This window comes from Hipposideros armiger, unplaced genomic scaffold, assembly GCF_001890085.2.
Source record: "Hipposideros armiger isolate ML-2016 unplaced genomic scaffold, ASM189008v1 scaffold_28, whole genome shotgun sequence".
In the NCBI taxonomy this organism is placed as follows: Eukaryota; Metazoa; Chordata; class Mammalia; order Chiroptera; family Hipposideridae; genus Hipposideros; species Hipposideros armiger.
This window is the reverse complement of record NW_017731378.1, coordinates 4,065,293-4,083,947: the sequence shown is the minus strand read 5'-3', so window position 1 is coordinate 4,083,947 and position 18,655 is coordinate 4,065,293. Positions and strand designations below refer to the sequence as shown.

Below are 18,655 nucleotides of genomic sequence, written 5' to 3'. Positions count from 1 at the left end.
GGGGGGGGGAGGTGGTGGAGAAAACTGTTAGATTTTAAAAGTCTATTCCTACCTAATGAAATGAGAATTTTGCTTCGATTTTGGTTTGTAAAACCAACTACAGCTATAAAAGGAAATCTAGGGACAAATGGGAAGTTTTTAATATGGACTGCATATTAGCTAATATTGGTAAATTACTGTTAAGTTTCTTAGGCGTGATAATGGTACTATGGTTATGTAGGACAATGTCCTTATTTAGGATGCATGCTGAAGTATTCAAGGGTGAAATATCAACATGTCTGCAACTTACTTTCAAATAGCTTATGGAAAACCACACACATAGATGGATAAAGCAAGTATGGCTAAATATTAAATTTTTTTACTCTAAGGGCAGGATTTGAGTGGTCACTGTGGTATTATTTCAATCTTTGGTATGTTTGAAAATTTTCATAATAAAAAATTGAGGAAAAATGCTGTACGACCCTTTAAAATGAATCATAATCCACTAATTGAATGCAACCTACACTCTGAAAGATACCACTCTAGCTTATGGTAGGGCAGTCATAATATCTTAGCTCTCGCTTTATTATCAGTTTGGAGCTAGTTTTCTTAAAACTGTGCCCAAAGAGAGAAATAACCCGTCATGAAAATGCTCATGTGGGATAAGGCTTTCTTATTCTGCAACCCCTTGTCAAGAACCTCTCAAGTTTTATATCCTTTCTGCCAATTAATAACTCACTTTACTTGAAAAGAAAGAATAATTAGTAGAAAAATTCCTATCGATGTCAGGGAAATTTTATTTGTCCTTCTACTTTTAGAGGATTTTCTCCCAATTCAGGGCCCATAACAGATAACATTGAAGTCCTTTGATCCTTTTCTTCCCCAATTAATGTCCCCAACTACCCTTAGCCTCCAGTTCCCAAGCTGCTTTCCAGGACACCTGGAGGCAAGCTGCATGGCTGACTGCAGAAAAACCCTTGCTCCCACACATCTGGCCCTGCCTTTCCACTAAATCAAATGCCAATTTATTGCCCTCTGATGTACAGTCTATCAGGCCACTTCCTGGATGCCCCCACTTCACATTGGGCCAGAAACCTAAGGCAATAATGTGAGTTCCACAAACCAGCAAGTAATCGCTCAATAAGCGTGGAACAAGGAAAGGTCAGTTGTGATGTGTGCACATGTGGCAGCCCTTCACAACTCAACCTACAGTGGTAACAGTGGTAACAGAAGGCTGGTGTTACAGAAGAGGCATGCAATAAGAAGCCAGCCAACAGGCAGCCAGGAGTGCTTGTCCATCTAAGTCCTTCAGGATCTCCAAAGACCAAAGTAAAGAAACAAAGGCCTCAAAACTGATAAGAAGCAACTTATCTCTAGTTTCAGAAGCAAAACTGAGAGCTTAAGGTAGTTGCTGCTCTCCACTTACCACCCTTTTTTAATGAGGTGATCTAAGCTGAAATGATACAATGTCCATTTTGCTCTATACCCAGTTCTATCTTTTAATGGGTGCCAGGAAAGAAAGGACAAATGCACTCACCCTTCCCAAAAACATAGTCAATATTGCTTTAGAAATAAGGGTGACCAATTAAACATCTAGGAGCACAGAGAGGTGGTTAGAGGGGGCAAGGCTGAGACAAATAACTCTTTACTATTTCTCCTTAGTAAAACGGCACATTGAATTTCAAACATTTGGCTTCTTCTGAAACCCTATTGGCACTTGCCCTGAGTTTGAGTGGGTGGAAAAGAAGAAAGGGACTCTGCCTGCCTTCTTGTTAAAAACAAAGCAGCAGCTGGCTTTTCCTCTTTTTACTCATCTGACTGCTGTCATAGCAAGTTGGGCACATACCCAGAGAATAATTTCAGGCCTCTTAAGAGGTGGCTGTGCTAAAGAGGACAATGGCAATGAGAGCAATAGCAGTAACTTTGACACCCACCACAGACAACAGTCACACTGTCCCCTAACCTCTATTAGAAAGAAATTAGGTTCTTTTGCCTCTGCTTTTGAGAGCCACACTATTAAAAATGCCCCTTTTTTCACAACCCCCTTTCAGAAACATGTAGTGGAAGATGTGCCAGCAGACTAGTTCTGATGGCTAAGTATGTGTGGGTATGAGGAAGAGAAAAAGGGAGAACTGGACCCATAAGAAGTCAGGCTACGCAGAGCTGCTCCTTCTCAAGAAAGTCTTCATTTTCTATCTCAAGGACAAACAAATGTTTGGAAGAACTTGGTTTAGAAGTGTCAAGTGAAGAGGGTTCAGATCAGTTGGGGAAGCTATAACAAAGTCAAGTCATCAAAACACAGGCCTTTTGGAGCTACCCTAGTTATATGAATATTCCCTGGGGGGGAGGGGATCATAGTCTTTTTATTTTCTCTGTGCTGAAATGTCTACAAGTCTGAGGCCAATCAAGCTACCAAGATTTTAAGGTGCCAAAGTCAGCCTGACTCAAATTCAAGTCACATCTTAATGTGTTGCCCAACGATCTTCAAACTAATATAGTCTTATATTTTATTATATAACAAGAAAGTCAAACAGGCACTGGAAATAGATACTTATATAAGTGTGTCCAACCTTGACTCTTCCAACACTCAGCCCATTACATGAATTTGTCTGCCAAATTTTATATGGTTCTTTTAGCCTCCACTTAGTCAGGCCTTGAACAATTCACAAGCTCAATTCCAAGTGGGACAAAGCTACTGACTCATTCAACCTTCTTCTCATGCTGATTAATAGTGATATATTGTTTACTCTACTACTCCCTAAATCATATGCCCCTACAGAAAAAAAGAGGAAAAAAGGAATTATGCATTCAATCCATATGGGAGATGACACACAAAATTTTTTTTTTCAAATAATGTATGCTTACTCAATCTTTTTCCTGTCAGTGACCACTAAAATTTCTTTTCCCAATACCTCCCCATCTTCCAATTGAAACAGATTAAAATTGAGGTATGAGGAATCCTTGGATATTTTCACTTCTACCTAGAAGGCTATTTCTAATAGGTGTTAAGTAATAGCTCCTCCCAGGTTGGCTTCCAGACTGTTTAAATGTTCTCTGCAAACCTCTAGAGGTTACATGGATTCAAACCTCCCAGCTCGGATGCTAATTCACAAAGCTGAGGCAGTACCCTACAGGTGTGTTTGTCCAGGATAAACTATATTTAAATAAATTCCTGATATATCCACTTTCTCCTGGCACCTGCTTCTTCTTCTTAAACTCAAGCACATCCTATCATGCTAACCAGGTGAGCTCAGTAAAGAAATATCCTATCCCTCAGACTTACTCTATGCAAACCACCAATCAATGTCTTTAGGAATATCTAAACTCTGGCCAGAATGGCTTTAAATGAGAAAGTCAAATAAGCAAATGTATAAGCTATAATTTTTATTCATTTCTTTGGCTTGTTTGTTAGCAAGGGTAAGAGCAGGAATATCTCACTCACTATCATCCATTCCACACTTGACAGGGAACTATATGGCATACAGTAGAAGCTACAAAGGTTAGCATTGGAATGGTTAGCCAGAGCCACTAGTCTTATTAACCAGTTGCTATGAGGGCAGGAAGCAAGTTTGCCTGTTTGTCTACCATTATGGACCCAATGCCTACCTGCCTAAGCAAAATGCCTAGCACATAGCTGATAGTCAATAAATACTGGTTAAAAGCAATTCAATAAGCCAGACCCAGAAAGAATCCAAATCTTAGTGAATTCCAGAAACACAAGGCCCAAGAATAGTTCTATAGTTAACACAGGTGGTTATACTGGACCTCAAGACAACCTTAGTCTTATGCTGAATACCCCCAATCCTACAGGTCCTTAAAATTAAAAAGGCCTGACTGAGGTTAAATCTCCAAAGGCAAACTCAACTCACTACCCCCCACACCATCACCTGTGGACACTAAGAAATCTTCAAGCCCTGGCCCTGAAGGCTTTAAAGTCATCAAGAGATGATTCCTTAAGAGAATATCCTGATTGTGACTTTTAGACTGTTTAAGACTTTTCGGCATCTTACACTGTTCCTCTCTCTCTCTCTGCTTTAAACCAAAAATTTTCTAAAAAAATCTTTTTGTAATGATCTAAGTTTAAAGACCAAGGACAAAGGTAGCCTAAATCTGGAGGCAAATGATCACAATCAAACAAAACAAATCACAACTGACTAGAGCCCTTTCCGTGAGGCACACTGGATAAAGGGTACTAAGGCCTGCAAAGACTCGTCTAAAAGATCAAAGCCACAGACCATGTCAGCTAGAAGGATTCTTCTAAACTATCTACTCTCTTCAGATCTAAAACCAAGAGCACTATCAAGTATCCTGATATTTCACTTTCCCTTCCATCCCCTAGCCTGTGCCACAGATCTTATCACCCAGTCTAGCTGTGAAACTGAAGATAGCTCTAATATGCAAGAGCCCACACACCATCTCTAGAAGAATAAAAGGAAACGTGCCTTTGGAATCTAAGTCCACAGCAGGGCTTAAACAGATGTAAGGGAGATGCAGTAGTCCTTTTACCTCTAAGGCCACGACACCCCAGCCCTGCAGGCAGCACAGAGTTAACTACCCACCCGCTTTGAGAAGCACAAAGGTACATCACTGCAACATGCCTAACATTTACATTGCCTCTCTCTGCTCATTAAACAGGTTTTGGTTAAATAATGAACAAACTGTATTACAGACTCCGATGAGAATTCCAAAATTATAAATCAACTGGGAAAGCCCAAAGGGGCAGACAGACAGGGAGGGGGGAGAAGGATAATATTGACTAATATAAAGGGCGCAGCTTGACAGTGGATATTCCTGCCACACCTGATCAAACATACTCTGTTGGGGGAGGGGAAAGAGAGCAAGAGAGGGAAGATGGGACAAGACAGACTGAAATTTGCATCCGGAAAAGATTAAAACGGATTCTTTGGGGATAGAGAAAATACATAATATATATTACTATAAATGCAAAACTGTACTAAAAGCTAACTCAAATGTCAAAGATTACAGCTTGAATAAATTTAAATATAAAAGCCATGTGCTTCTTCAGTTAATGAGAGAGATATAAAAGGACAAACTGGGCCAGAAGGCTGAACAGAGAGCCTTATCCTGCCTTTGCTGGACAATGGGTTTAAAGCACAGCAGCGAATACAGTCAAAGGCTTCCCTTCTTAGCTCTGAGCCCTGAGAAAGAACTGGTGAACCCAATCACTTTCCAGCCTACATTTGCTGTTTTTAAAATGTAAGATACAATTTTCAGGTGTACAATTCTGTAATACATCATCTATATATCACATTGTGTGTTCACCACCCAGCTGTCACCCCAATAAACTTTAATTTAAAAAAAAAATTAAGATAGGTCTGGCCGAGCGGTGTGATGGTTAAGAACTGGCTTGGGATGCCAAAGGGCCCCGGTTCAGATCCCACATATGAGGGCCAGTGACACTGCCTTCTACAGCTAAGATGCTGAACAACAGCTCAACCAGGAGCTGGGCTGCCATGAGTCGCCGATGATGGTGCCAACTTGGGCCAGTGAAGCAACGTCCTCCACAACTAGACTAAAGAACAAAAGGACAGCAACTTGTCTGTTCCCGTCCCCCCAATTCCCCAATAAAAATCTTAAAAAAAAAAGAAAATTAAGATATAATTCAATATAATTCACATTCCACAAAATTCACTCTTTTAAAGTGTACAATTCAAGGGTTTTTAGTATATTCACAAAGTGGTACAACCATCACCACTGTCTAATTCCAGAACATTTTCATCACCCCCAAAAGAAACCCTGTACCCATTAGCAGTCATCCCCCATGCCCACTCCCCGCCCCTGGCAACCACACATCTGCTTTAATTCCTTCGGAATAACCTCCTAAAAGGATTCCTAAGGGGACCAAATAAGGGGCAGCAGTCAAGTCTCAGTGGTGATAAGTTAAGGCTTTATCCAAAGTAGCAATATGCAAACTTTGCTTTTAGGCACCCAGTATCTTCCAAGTGCAACCTTCTCTTTAGATTTGGTATTACAATATTCTATTACTCTAAATGCTACAGACCATGAAGTTGTCATACAGTTTGGGCAAATACTGATTGTAAATGTGGTCCAGAGGTACGTATCTGTGAGAATAACAACTATGGACTTAGCCAACCTGACTAGAGACAACGGACCTACTTCCTTCACAATGCTCAGATAATACTCCTGGAGGAGTAGGTAGTGTTTATGTACTTAAATGATCCTCTGACTATTTTACAAGAAAAAAAAATCATTTTGGTTTATTGACAATGTCCAATGAACCACCCATTTCCAACAGTGAGTGATATTCTTAACCAACTAAGTCAGCAGACAGCCTAGGAAAATGCAAATAGAAAATCTTTGTAAAAAGAGACCAAGCCCAAGTCAGTTTCATAAGTTAAACTGAGTGGAAATCCTAGAATTCCGGCATACCTCCTCCAATTTAAATGGTACACCATTCCCAGTCACACAGCAAGGGCAGTCCCTGCAGTTTCTCTCTCCAAGTTCAAAACCCTTTCCCAGCCTCCTACCATTAACGGGCTTCCAAAAAAGCAGTCCTCCTGACACTGCCAATCAGAAAAATCTGTTTGTTTCAGTAAAAGAAACAAGAAATTGGTCATGGATTGCAGTCCAGGACCACAGGGGCAGCTGACCCATAAACCTGCTCCTGGAAACTAGCTCTGTGTGGGGGGTCAGAACCAATCAAAAGACCATGAAATGCTCTACTTTGGGCCCACTCTGTCATTTTCTCAGGCAGGTAATATGCTAAAACCCAAGAACAATGGGGCAACATTGGTGGGCACCATTTCAACATTTGCCACAGCTGTTGACCCCTAGAACACTAGCACCTTCTTCCTTCCTCCAGAGGAAAGCTTGGCAACACCCAGGTATGTTCCTAGTACCACTGAGAGAACTCACTCCTCGGCACATTCTGGTTTTATTAGTTTGAAGGAGCAGATAATCTGGATTCCTAACCCAAGGATATACGAAAACTAGGCAGCAGACTCCATTTTGGTGGCCCTTACATGGTATAGAGACACCACGTCCTGGATTGCACCGCTCACCACAAACACGGTCTCTGAGCTGAAGTCTCAGGATATGTCAGGGTGGAGAAAACAAGTGTGGCATGTGGATTGGATGGCAAACAGGAACTGTGGCTGTCAGGACAGCAGCACCACCTCAGCTCCTCAATGTCTGCACAGTGCCTAAAAGGCCTACAGGGCCCAAAAGCTCTGTACAAGTCTGATCTCAGCCATTTTAGTGTTCCCAACCACTTACAACCACAATCCCATGGTATGTATAAATGTTTGCCAAATGTTTCCAAATATAGTCACTTATTTAATCCTCTTAACATCTCTTAGAAAGATAGTACTCTGAACTCTGACCCACCAAAAAGAGTTGTAAATATCTACAACTTTCTTTCTTATTGGGATATGTAAGCTTTATCTGTAAAAACAAAAAAATCTGGGCAAGCAGCTAACTCTTTCTAAAGCAGCCGAGTCACTTACATTACAGGCCATAAATATAAGAACCTGCCACCTAGTTGCAGCATTCACCCTGCTAACTAGCTAACAACCATCTCCTCTATATTTGATCCTTCTTGGCTAACACTTCCGATGCTTTTCAATTTGCTCCTTTGAAGAAAACATGTAGGGAATCCTTAGGTAACTTCAGCCCATATTTAGGAAAGTAAAAAGGAATTGTTCTCCAGATATTCTCCCTACATTCATCATGAAAGGAGAAATTTGTCTATTATTATTTAATTTGCATAAGCCTAAAAACTATTTCTTAGATATGTTACTAGCTAAAATCATTCCAGGGATATACATTTGCAAAAGTCCTTTACAGCCAACAGAGCAACACAGCTCAGGGGTTCCCTTTCAGTTTATATTTCCTCTCTTGAAAAACTCAAAGGTGTTGCGATTTGTCCCACAACATTTGTTGTGATGTGTGTGTGTGTGTGTGTGTGTGTGTGTGTGTGTGTGTGTGTGTATGGCCTTTCCTGTGTACATACTCCTCAATACACAACAGGGCACTAAACCAGGCATCAGGGGCCAGAATTCTAGTTTTGACTCCACCTCTTAGGATCAGTGTGACCTCAGCTAAATCACTTAAAATGTCTCTGGGCTTCAACTTCATTCATAAAAAGTGAGCAATATATGTCAAGCCTCCCTTACAGTTGTATAAAAAAAGTTCAATATGATAATAAACATGAAATGGCTTTGAAAATTCCCAACGTATAAATATTACATAAGCTTATTATGATTAGGAAAAACGGTGAGGAAAAAAGAGTCTGGGAACACATGAAGATTGAAAGATCTACATTACAGAGAGCTAAGGCCCTAAAACTGACACTGACTTTCTATAAGAGAAGGGTTTTTTGCAAACACTAAAAACTTTACTTGTGCCACAAACTTCCTACCTCCATGAGGTAGAAAAATAAAGTAGCTAAAACGAAAGCAAACCAAAAAATAACCAAAAGTAACTTACTTATAATTCAAACAATGAAGGAAGCTTGTGACTGTATGAATGCTGATTCCCCACTAAAGTGGGACGCCCTACTAGGAACTCTAGGAAAATTATCAGCAGTATAATAAACCAGGGGCAAACTATACCCATGGGCCAAACCTGGCTTACAACCTGTTAAAGAAAATTTGATTTATTATTCATTCACTTAAGTATTATCTATGTCTGTTTTTGAGCTACAATGGCTGAATTGAGTAGCTGCACATGGCTATGGCATGCAAAGCCGAAAATATTTACAAAAGGGGTCTGTCCAACCTTGCAATAGTTCTTTACAACAAAAACTTGTCTATCCCTGTAATAAAACAAGCACATGTGGGTTTTTTTACCTGGATAAGCAATCCTACCTAGATGTGGGGACTTACCTGTTATTTTGTTTAAAACCTCCTTTAGATGACTGAAACTATGCAGCAGAGGATCCCGTTCTTCATCCTGTAACACAGAGATTGTTTTTTGAAAAAAAAGTAATTATTGGAAAAAGAGGAAAAAGTAAATAAAAGACAGATCAAGGGCTCTTTCTCTGAATCCAACAAAAAATCCTGTAAGTTTTTCTTCTGAGGAAAAGAAAGTTAGCTCTGGTTCATTTTTCCAGTTCCTTAATCTCTTAATTCATAGAGGTTCTCTGGGCTTACCTAACATGATAAATCCTAAAGTATTCATCTACACCATGAATAACACTCTGGTCATAGATTGCCATTGCTACCATGATTGCCAGGCCCTTTACATGTGTTGTGCTATGGTCTGAATGTTTGTGTCCTCTCATCAAAAAAAAATTTATTTGTTGAATTTTGCCCAATGTGATGGTATTAGGAGGTAAAGCCTTTAGAAGGTGGGTAATTAAATCATGAGGACAGAGCCCTCATGAATGAAATTAATGCCCTATAAAAGACCAAGAGAGCGCCCTTGACTCTTCCACCATGTGAAGATACAATAAGAAGTCTGAGACCCTGAAGAGGGTCCTCACCTGACCCTATTGGCATCATGATCTTGGACTTCCAGGCTCCAGGACTGTGAGAAATAAATTTCTGTTGTTTATAAGCTACCCAGTCTGTGGTATTTTGTTATAGCATCCCAAACCGACTAAGACATGTGTATTATTCCATCTTTTCTCCTCTTCAAACTCATTATATAATCACACATATTCATTTCAAAGACATTCCTGACTCCACTCACTTCTAAAACAATCTATTTTTATAAATGAACATGAGAAATTTCCAAATGTCAAGTTGGAAATGTCTACACTTGTTTTTACAATTGTGCCAAAAATTGTTTTATACAACTGTACAAAAAATATCCTTGAACGTACATATGCAACAAAGAAAGCCAGGTTTACAACAGATTAAGTTTCTTACTCATCTGATTGGCAAAATATGGCCTACTCTATATATGGAAGCTTGCTGAACTCCCAGGGAGTGCCATCACCAAGCCATGCTCCATGTATCAATAACTAAACTAATTTAAATTAATTTGATGGCCCTAGGAAATTATAAGATAAGGAATCTCCCTTTTTTTGGCATTTTAAAGAGGTCACAAATACTAGCTTAAATTGTTTATAAAAATAGTTAGAAGGAGAATGGTATCATCTTTTGGGTTCCAGAGAAAAAAAGGCAGCCTGTAAATTTGACACTAGTTGAAATAAAAGAGAAGGTTCCTTGATATCAAGAACAATTCTGAATTTCTATGACACTCATTATTACTGAGAAATCGATTACTGTTTTAACTATGCATCAGATCCCCTACAACAAACCAGTGACCACACTATCTGCCCATTCCCCACTTACCAGTGGAGTATGAGTGCTCCATCGGGCATTTCGTTTGATAGCCCCAACCACAATGTTAATCTCCCCTTGAATGATGTAAATATTCTTATCCACCATCCTGGCAACCTAACAAAACAGTTAAGAAAAAAGTCTAGTTAGTTAATATTTGGTTACCCAGAGCATACCCATGTTTAAATCAGTATCTGGTAAGGTTAAAATTATGATTTATCTTTTCAGTACCAAGATTTCCCACCTATAATACTACGCTGGGATGAAGTCCATCTTATGTTATGAATCCAACTACCTGGCTCTCCTAGATGTCTCTGGGTGTTCAAGATACAACTAAAAAAGCATCAATCCAGAAAATTTCTCTAAGGCACCTCACCAATCCCTAGCAAGCCTGTCAAATCCTTCAAAGTCAAATGTCTCAAAAAATCTATGAGGCGCTTAGGTATGCAGATATATCTGTGTTGCCAGTTTGTTAAAGGTATATTTCAGATCTTCCCTTTCTTCTTTCTTATCCACTCAATAAAGTAATAATGAAGGTTCAAGTTAAAAGAAAATAATGAAGGCTGTTAGAAAAACAGCCTTGGTTTGGAACCACAGTTAACAATGAACAACTACATCCAGGCTGCCAAGTCAGCTCCAGACAACTGGAGCAGTGATACAACCCTTGAAAAGTTCTGAAAAGCCAAGTTCACTTCTTATAGCAGGAAATCTGAAATAAGCATACTGAAAGGTAGACTCTTTTTAAATCTGCTTTTTAAATATAGAATATGAATCTCTGAAGTAAGGCTGAAGTACTATTTTAGTATTTTAAGTGCTCCCAATTTAACTATCACTTAACTACCATTTTCTTTGCTGCCTTTTGCAGCACTTAGAAAAGATATTTAATTCTCTCCCCAGGTGAAAATATAAAAAAACAGAATTTCTTCTTGGCATAGAGAAAACTAGGAACATGTAAAACCAACCTTACCACATTCCATTACTTAGAAACCCTCCTCAGAAAGACAAACTTTTTAAAAGCAGAAGGGGAAAAAAAGGTGGGGAAGGGGTATACAGTTAGACAAAAATTAAAACAGTAAGGCTATCTGTATAAGGAAAGAAGGAATTCCAGAAATATTTACTTATTAAGCAGCTACTATGCATAAGGCACCTTTCAGAGTGCTAAACATACAAAGCAAATAAGACATGGAAAGAGCTCTCAGACATATTGTGGAATAAAAAAAAATTGGAGTATATGACTGTATGTTACCATTTATGTAAAAACCAACCCACTTACATAAAATACTCGACTTTTGTTTTTAAAAATATGCAATATTTAATACATAGTAAGATATAAATAGTAACATAATGGCCAATATCCAGATTAAGAATAGCACAGCTGAAGTCTATGTGTGTCCTCCCTAATCATATTATTCATTCTCTCTTTCATCCATAGGTCTCACTATTCTAAATCTGTTGTTTATTAAACTTTTATGTTGTTTTATACTTGTACTTCATTAATATGTATCTTTAAACAATACATAGCATTATTCTGCATATTTTTATACTGTATATAATATCATATTGTATGTATTCTGCAATTTGCTCTTTTCCCTTGAAACATTATGTTTGTGAGTCATCCATGTTGTTAACTATACTTAATATGTTTTATAGATAGATAGATAGATAGATAGATAGATAGATAGATAGATAGATAGATAAACACAGAATAAAAGGTCTGGGCAGATGTACCCCAAACTCAATAACCATAGTTATCTCTAGAGAAGGTTCTGTGAAATTGGGGTACAATCAGAGGGTACTTTAGCCTTATCTATAATGTTTAAATTTTTTACAAAAATGTATTACTGTACATTTCTGTCCATGAGGCATTTATAGACTTTAGTGAGATCTAGAAGAAAACTAAGCCAAAGATACATAGGGAAAAAAAATGAATCCTGCAAGTAGCTCCATTTGCCTATTTTGCACAAGACCAGGCCCCCAGAAAGGAAAAAAGAACTGGTACAAATTTTGTCCAGGCCCATAACACCTCCCCCAATTCATAACGGAATCCAACGTAAGACAAAATTTATTTTAATGACAATTTAAAGAAATAACTAGGTTAGTCTCAGAAGACTATCTGCCTTCCAAATGATCTAGGTATACAACGTTCTCTCCTAAGAAGATTCAATGATGAGAACATACAACAATGTTCTCTTCTGAAGACAAGAACCAAGAAATAGAAGATAAACAAATTTTAAAATAGTTTAAAATATCAGTAGAGAAAAGATAAAATATCTAGTATCCTTCCTTCTTTAAATTATTTAGGCAAGATGAGTATGCTCTACATCTCTGTAAGGATTTTTAAGAAACTGCTAACAGAAGTTGCCTCCAGAGAAGGAAACTGGGGAACAGGGGTGAGAAGAAGATTTACTTTTCTCTGTATATTCTTTTGTATCTTTTGAATTTTGCGTCACATGCATATATTGCCTATTACCTATTTTTAAATTTTAATTAACTGATTTCTGAAAAATGAGTATGCTCTTCAGAAAAGTAGTTGTATTATTCCATGTGTAAATAATTAAGAGCAGCAATCAAAGTTAATTAACAGTTACTTCAGTCAATCAGACATTTCTTAGCAGATGCCAAGCAAAATGTTAGGCATAGTCATATAGAATTGTCCATGTACTGTGACCAATCCTCAAGGAATTTATAACCTAGTAGATTAGATAAAACACATACATATACACACAAAGTTGTGTAATATCTCCAATACATGAGTGATACACAGTGTCACAGTTGTGAAGCAAAGAAAATTATTTCTGGCAGAAGCCCTAGAAAGGCAACTGAAAGACAGGGTTCAAATAGTCAAAAACATAGGAGGTAATGGCATAAGTAAAGTCTTATAGGTAGGAAAATTTGGTATATATTTAGGGGATCATGATTATTCCAGACTGGCTAGAACATTATTCCTAGGGAAATAATTGGAGGTAAAGCTAGAAAAACATGTAGGGGCACATACCATGGAAGGTCTTCAATGTATTGTTATTATTCAGTATGTATACTGAATACCTATCATTGTAAAAATATTTGGAGGGCAAAGGGGGAGGCCAGAAGGGCTAGTATTATAAAATAATAATACTTAATTTCTCTTTCAAAAAACTAAGAGAATGAGAGACAATATCCATACTGAAAACAACAGCAACAAGTAAACAACACTATACTACAAGTTGGAAACAAAAGTGCCAATGAGACTAATTGATAACTAATAAGATCTACATGCTATTTGGAAAGCTTCCTGGAGGAGATAAATTTTAAACCGGGATTTTCAACTGAAGCAATCAACCTAACATTTGATCAAAATTCATTAGACACCAGAAGCTAACAACTTTCTAAGACAGCAAATCTAAGCAAAAAATAATTGTCTTAAGCTTCTTTTCTCAGCAAAAAAGGGCACATCTAGGGAATGAAGAGGAATTATTTTCAAGGACTATGCAGAGTTTCCTAATCTCCTTCCAGACCTCTGAACATTTGGCTCCTTACCCAAGAAATCTCTTAAGGGAATCTGTCTTTCAGCTTCAAATGAGAAGCTCTGATGAACTAACTACTTGCTGTCTGGTACCCAATGACTTAGAAAACCTTGTCACAAGGTCACAAAAGCCTGTGGAGACCTCATATCAGTGTGGTAGAAAAGAACTTAAGGCTTATTTTGTATCAGAAATAATATGAGAACAACCAAATATACACCAACCAACATCCTCAGCCAGATAAGCCACTGGCCCAGAGACTGAGCAACACACATCCTTTGAAATCCCATCTGTTTAAAGCTGGGTCTATACCATTACCCTGGTGCTTTGCAGCACCCCAGTTACTCACCCCAAGAGGATCCAAAGAGAAAGTCACTATATCAACAGGCAACTCCCTCTAGATCTAAACAAAGCAGGAGAAACAGAAACAATAAATTGGATCCTTACTTCATGGGATACGAAAATTTCTATTTCAAGTGAATTAAAGACTTATATGTAAAAAAGTAAAACTTGAAAATTTTTCGAAGAAAATATATGAGAATATTTTTATAATCTCAACATTGAGGTGAAGCACCTAAACAGAAAGCAAAAAACACAAACCATAAAATAAAAAATTTAAAACAAAACAAAACAAAAAAACCACTGATAAATTAAACCAGGTTAAAATTAAAATCGTTTGTTCAAAAGACACCATAAAAAGAGGGAAACGATAAGTCACAAACTGGGAGAAAATATTTTAACACATACAACTAATAAAACAGCAATATTCATAATATAAAATAACTTCTACAAAACTGTAAGAATAGACATATAAACCCTCCCCAAAATTGTCAAGAGACATGAACAGGCATTTCACAGAATAAGGAAATACAAACAGCAAATAAATATATAAAAATATTAACTTCATTACTAATCAAGAAAATTACAAAATAAAATTATAATGAGATACTATTTATACCCCCAATATAGCACAAAACTTTTAATCTGACAATACTAAGAAACGGTAAAAATGCAGAACAAATGTCTGATACGTAAATCGATACAGCTTGCTTGGATAATAATTTGGCATTATCTTGCAAAGTTGAGTAACTTCATATCTTATATCTTAGAAATTCCACTAAGACTATACCCCCAGGAAAACAAAAAATTTAGAATAGTGGCTGTAGGGGGAGGAGATGTAACTCAGGAAAGAGCACACATGTGGCCTCAGTTTTGGTGATGTTCTGTTTTTTAAGCTGGGTGAGGGACACTGATGCCCCATGTATGCTATATATATTCTTTACGTGTATAAAACAGACTATCCAAAGTCCTTGTTTATAAAAAAATAATTTTAAAAAAAAGTCCTTGTTTTTAAATTTATGGTCTTTGCTGTCTCTCTGCATTTGCATCATTTTGAATATTTTTTCCCACTCTTGTCCACTTGGTAAAGCCTTACTCATTCGATCCAAAAGTCAATGAGAGAGTCAGAATACCAGAGTGGTTACAAAAACAAACTTCAAACTCAACACAGATCAAGCTCCAGTTCTGTTTCTACCTGTATGATCTTAGCCAAGTTTCTTAGCCTCTCTGAGCCCCAGTTTACAGTTCTCCGCTGCAAAATATTTGTTGTGAGGCCTAAATAAAAAGCCTATAAAGCACCTAGCATGGTACCAGGGATATTAAAACTCTAAAATCTTAGCCGTTATTATGAGAATGCCTGCTCTCTGAAATTTTCCCAAGCTAACACACTCCCCCAGAGAGTATTAGTATTCCTTTTTTGTCACCCCACTACACTGTACATAGCTCTATTTAAACACATCTTACACTGATTTATAATTATTTTGTCTGTCTCTCCCATGAATGAGCATCTCATGAAGAGACCATGATTTATTCACTTTTTTATTCCCAGTGTCTGACACATAGTAAAGAAATGATAAATAGTGAATGAACGAATGAATGAACTAACATCAAGACTGACTCTTCAATAGTGGTACAGCTCACATCTACCTCTTGTGAAAACAATGACTTCATAGAAACAAGAACTCTAAGCCAGGCAAGTAAACCTTCTTTCCGCATCCCACATTTGTTTCCATACAGGCCACCCTACAGGCAAAAAGAACCTGTATTTACCCACCAGCCAAATTTTAACGCTTCCATTCTCACATCTATCTTTCTGAAGTCTCCTCATGTGCTATTTGCGTGTTCACATTTCTTCTGTGAAATATATAATTCTTATGTAATTGTCAATTCTTCATATATGTGTATATGTTATTTTCTTGGGTTCTACATAGCAGTTATTAGCACACCATTGTTCAAACTTTTAAAAGTTGTACTTATCCAATTAGAAATTCGATTCTCCAAATGCAAAGACTCATTTTTTTTTTCCTTTTTCATGGTGCTTTGGTGTCTAGCACAGAGCTCTGCAAACCAAGAATATGCTGATGGGCTTTCTGAGGGTAGTAGGTACCAAGGAGCTGATACCTACTTTATCTTCACTCAGTCTCTCAAACATTCCAGAGGAGCACTAAAGATGCAGAGCTTACAAGATTTCCAGGGCTAGCCAAGGGACACACCATAGTTCTGTGTTTTATTGAAAGTGGCCAAGAATTATTGAACCAGTAAACAACTTATTGGACTCAAGAAATTTACTCAAAGGGTGGAGGTAAGAGAAAGTCAAACCAGGAAAAAAGCTGGTGTCCTAACAGGACACAACTGGAAAATCTCCCCAAACCTGATAATCAGGTGACCACTGTACCTCAGCTCTGCCATGGTACCTCCTCTTTCTGTGGAGATTGTGAGTCTATTCCAAGAACTATATACAAGGTGAGCCACTGAGATCTGTCCAAAGCTGTTCAAAGATGTCCTTTCTGTGAGCTTGTAGATGAAAAATAAAACAAGGCTTCTCTCTCTCACTCATCTTTTAACCACTCAGAGGGCACCCATGGTGTAAGGATGACAGTTGGCAGAGTAGGACAAAGATAAAAAGTTAGTCTGTGGGATTATATAAAGAGAACTGTAGTAATTAAGTCTCATATAGTCTGCCCATCTTGTATGTCAGGGGTCATCATCCACTGTCATGGGGCAGAATCCAGTCCACAGACATATTTTGTTCTATTTGCAAAAGGTTTAAAAATTTTTTAACTAGTTGTCAACAGTTTAAAACACAATGACCTGAATTTCCAGTTTCTCCTGAGAAACAGGAAAACTGGGCATACTGTGTCCACATGACAGTACACTACAGTCCCCAATACATGGTAATACAGTCCCCCCCTGGCTGATTTCACTCATTTGCATTCACTTGCTTGATACTCAGGCATTTGAGCTTGTAATCCCGGGTTTATATGATGGCAACAAATCATTACTTCCATGATCACTTCCACTACGAACTGACGCTCCAAATCCCCACACTGCTCTATTATATTTTCATTTAATTAAACAAATGTTGTTGTACATACTGACATAGAAGAAAAAAGGAACAATAATAGCTAAACATCTGCCAATTATATATATATAGCTCTTCCAACCTGAGGGTAAAATGAACCTCCCTTCTCCTTCAACTCAACTCCACTATTACCCCAACAGCAGAATTATTTTAATTTGTCACAGTGAACCACAGGAACAGATTATAATCAATCAATAGAAATGGCGTACAAAGACTACGATAACCCTTCCAGTGAGTATTGTATAAATACAGTGGGTCTCCTCAAAAGCAAGAGCTGTGTCGTTTTCTCCTCTAGCTACCCACAGTAGTCAAAGTACCCTATCAGTGAAGTTATTATCTAAAAGTTGCAGTCATTCTGCCTTTTGGAACACAGGGAAGTGAAATAGCAGTGGAACTCTGAGAACTGCGAGTTCAACTGGGATTGGTGCCCAGCTACTCATGGGATGTCTACAACCTGAGTTCTCACTGTGCCAATGAGCATCACTGTCAAGATTAGAATGTACTATCTCACTCACCTTTAAAAATAAGCTCAAATACAAGTCTTGAAAAACCAATTTTCTGATGTGTGGTGGGGGTTGGGGGTGAAGAACTATTCCTATCTAGAAAATTACTTAAGTAAAGAAAGGGAAAATCTTTGATGCTTGAGTCACCTCCAGGCACAACTGAAAAGATGCGTGATTGGTCACACTCTATCCAAAGACTAGATTGCCTATTATGCAAAGTATATCAACCCAACAGGGCTCAACAGGGCATATCAACCCAGATGAGCAATGCAGGCCCATCAATCCTGGATACTTCCTGGGCTGACTAATATCATTTCATTAGTCACTTTCAACTACTTTTTGGAAATTCTGCAACTTGGATCATCAAGTTAAAATGCAAACAGTTGGCTGTACCATTTCCACCCCACTTATTTTAAATCAATAAATACAAACAATAAATGTTCTCCCCCACCATACACACACACACACACACACACACACACACACACACACACACACACACACATTCAGGAGGGCAGAGGGCATTAGGTAAAAAGAGTTTACTCACTCTAGATCCTATTGGGTTGTGAGAAAAGTCATGGTGTATTTTTTCTATGTTTTTCATTGCAAAAATGCGTCATGACATTTCCGACAACCCAATAGATAGTTCTCCCTTCTAACACAATGAGGTTTTGACTCTACTTGTTACTACCTCACCATGCAAAAGTCCTGACTGCCAGGATCAGAATCAGGCCACAAGTTAGGACCACATACTAAACTAACACTAGGTACAAATAACATTTATTGAGTGTCCACTACATGCTGAAAGGCATTAGACTGATACTACTTTATCACTACTACATGCTCTAACTAGGCCACTGCACATATACGCTACTGCTTTTAAGAAGTGCATAGTCTGAGCAGAGCAATCCCAAAACAGATCTTCCCATTTGTATCCTCCACAGGGCCCAGAGGAGTGCCTTATGTGCCTGAATTAAAAGC

At 38.0% G+C, this 18,655-nt stretch overlaps 1 protein-coding gene across 8 annotated transcripts in view; it reads right to left on the bottom strand.

The window, feature by feature from the left end:
* Positions 1 to 18,655, bottom strand: part of GBF1 (golgi brefeldin A resistant guanine nucleotide exchange factor 1) — a 117,002-nt gene that overhangs the window by 97,015 nt on the left and 1,332 nt on the right. For 7 of the 8 annotated variants that reach the window (XM_019636419.1, XM_019636422.1, XM_019636421.1 and 4 more), the window contains exons 2-3: positions 10,263 to 10,367; positions 8,847 to 8,913 (exon numbers count right to left, since the gene is read on the bottom strand). In XM_019636419.1, coding sequence (XP_019491964.1) covers positions 8,847 to 8,913; positions 10,263 to 10,358 — 163 coding nt within the window. In that variant the 5' untranslated portion in view covers positions 10,359 to 10,367. Of the gene's footprint in view, positions 1 to 8,846; positions 8,914 to 10,262; positions 10,368 to 14,099; positions 14,154 to 18,655 lie in introns of all 8 variants that reach the window. The other variant, XM_019636420.1, reaches the window with a different exon arrangement.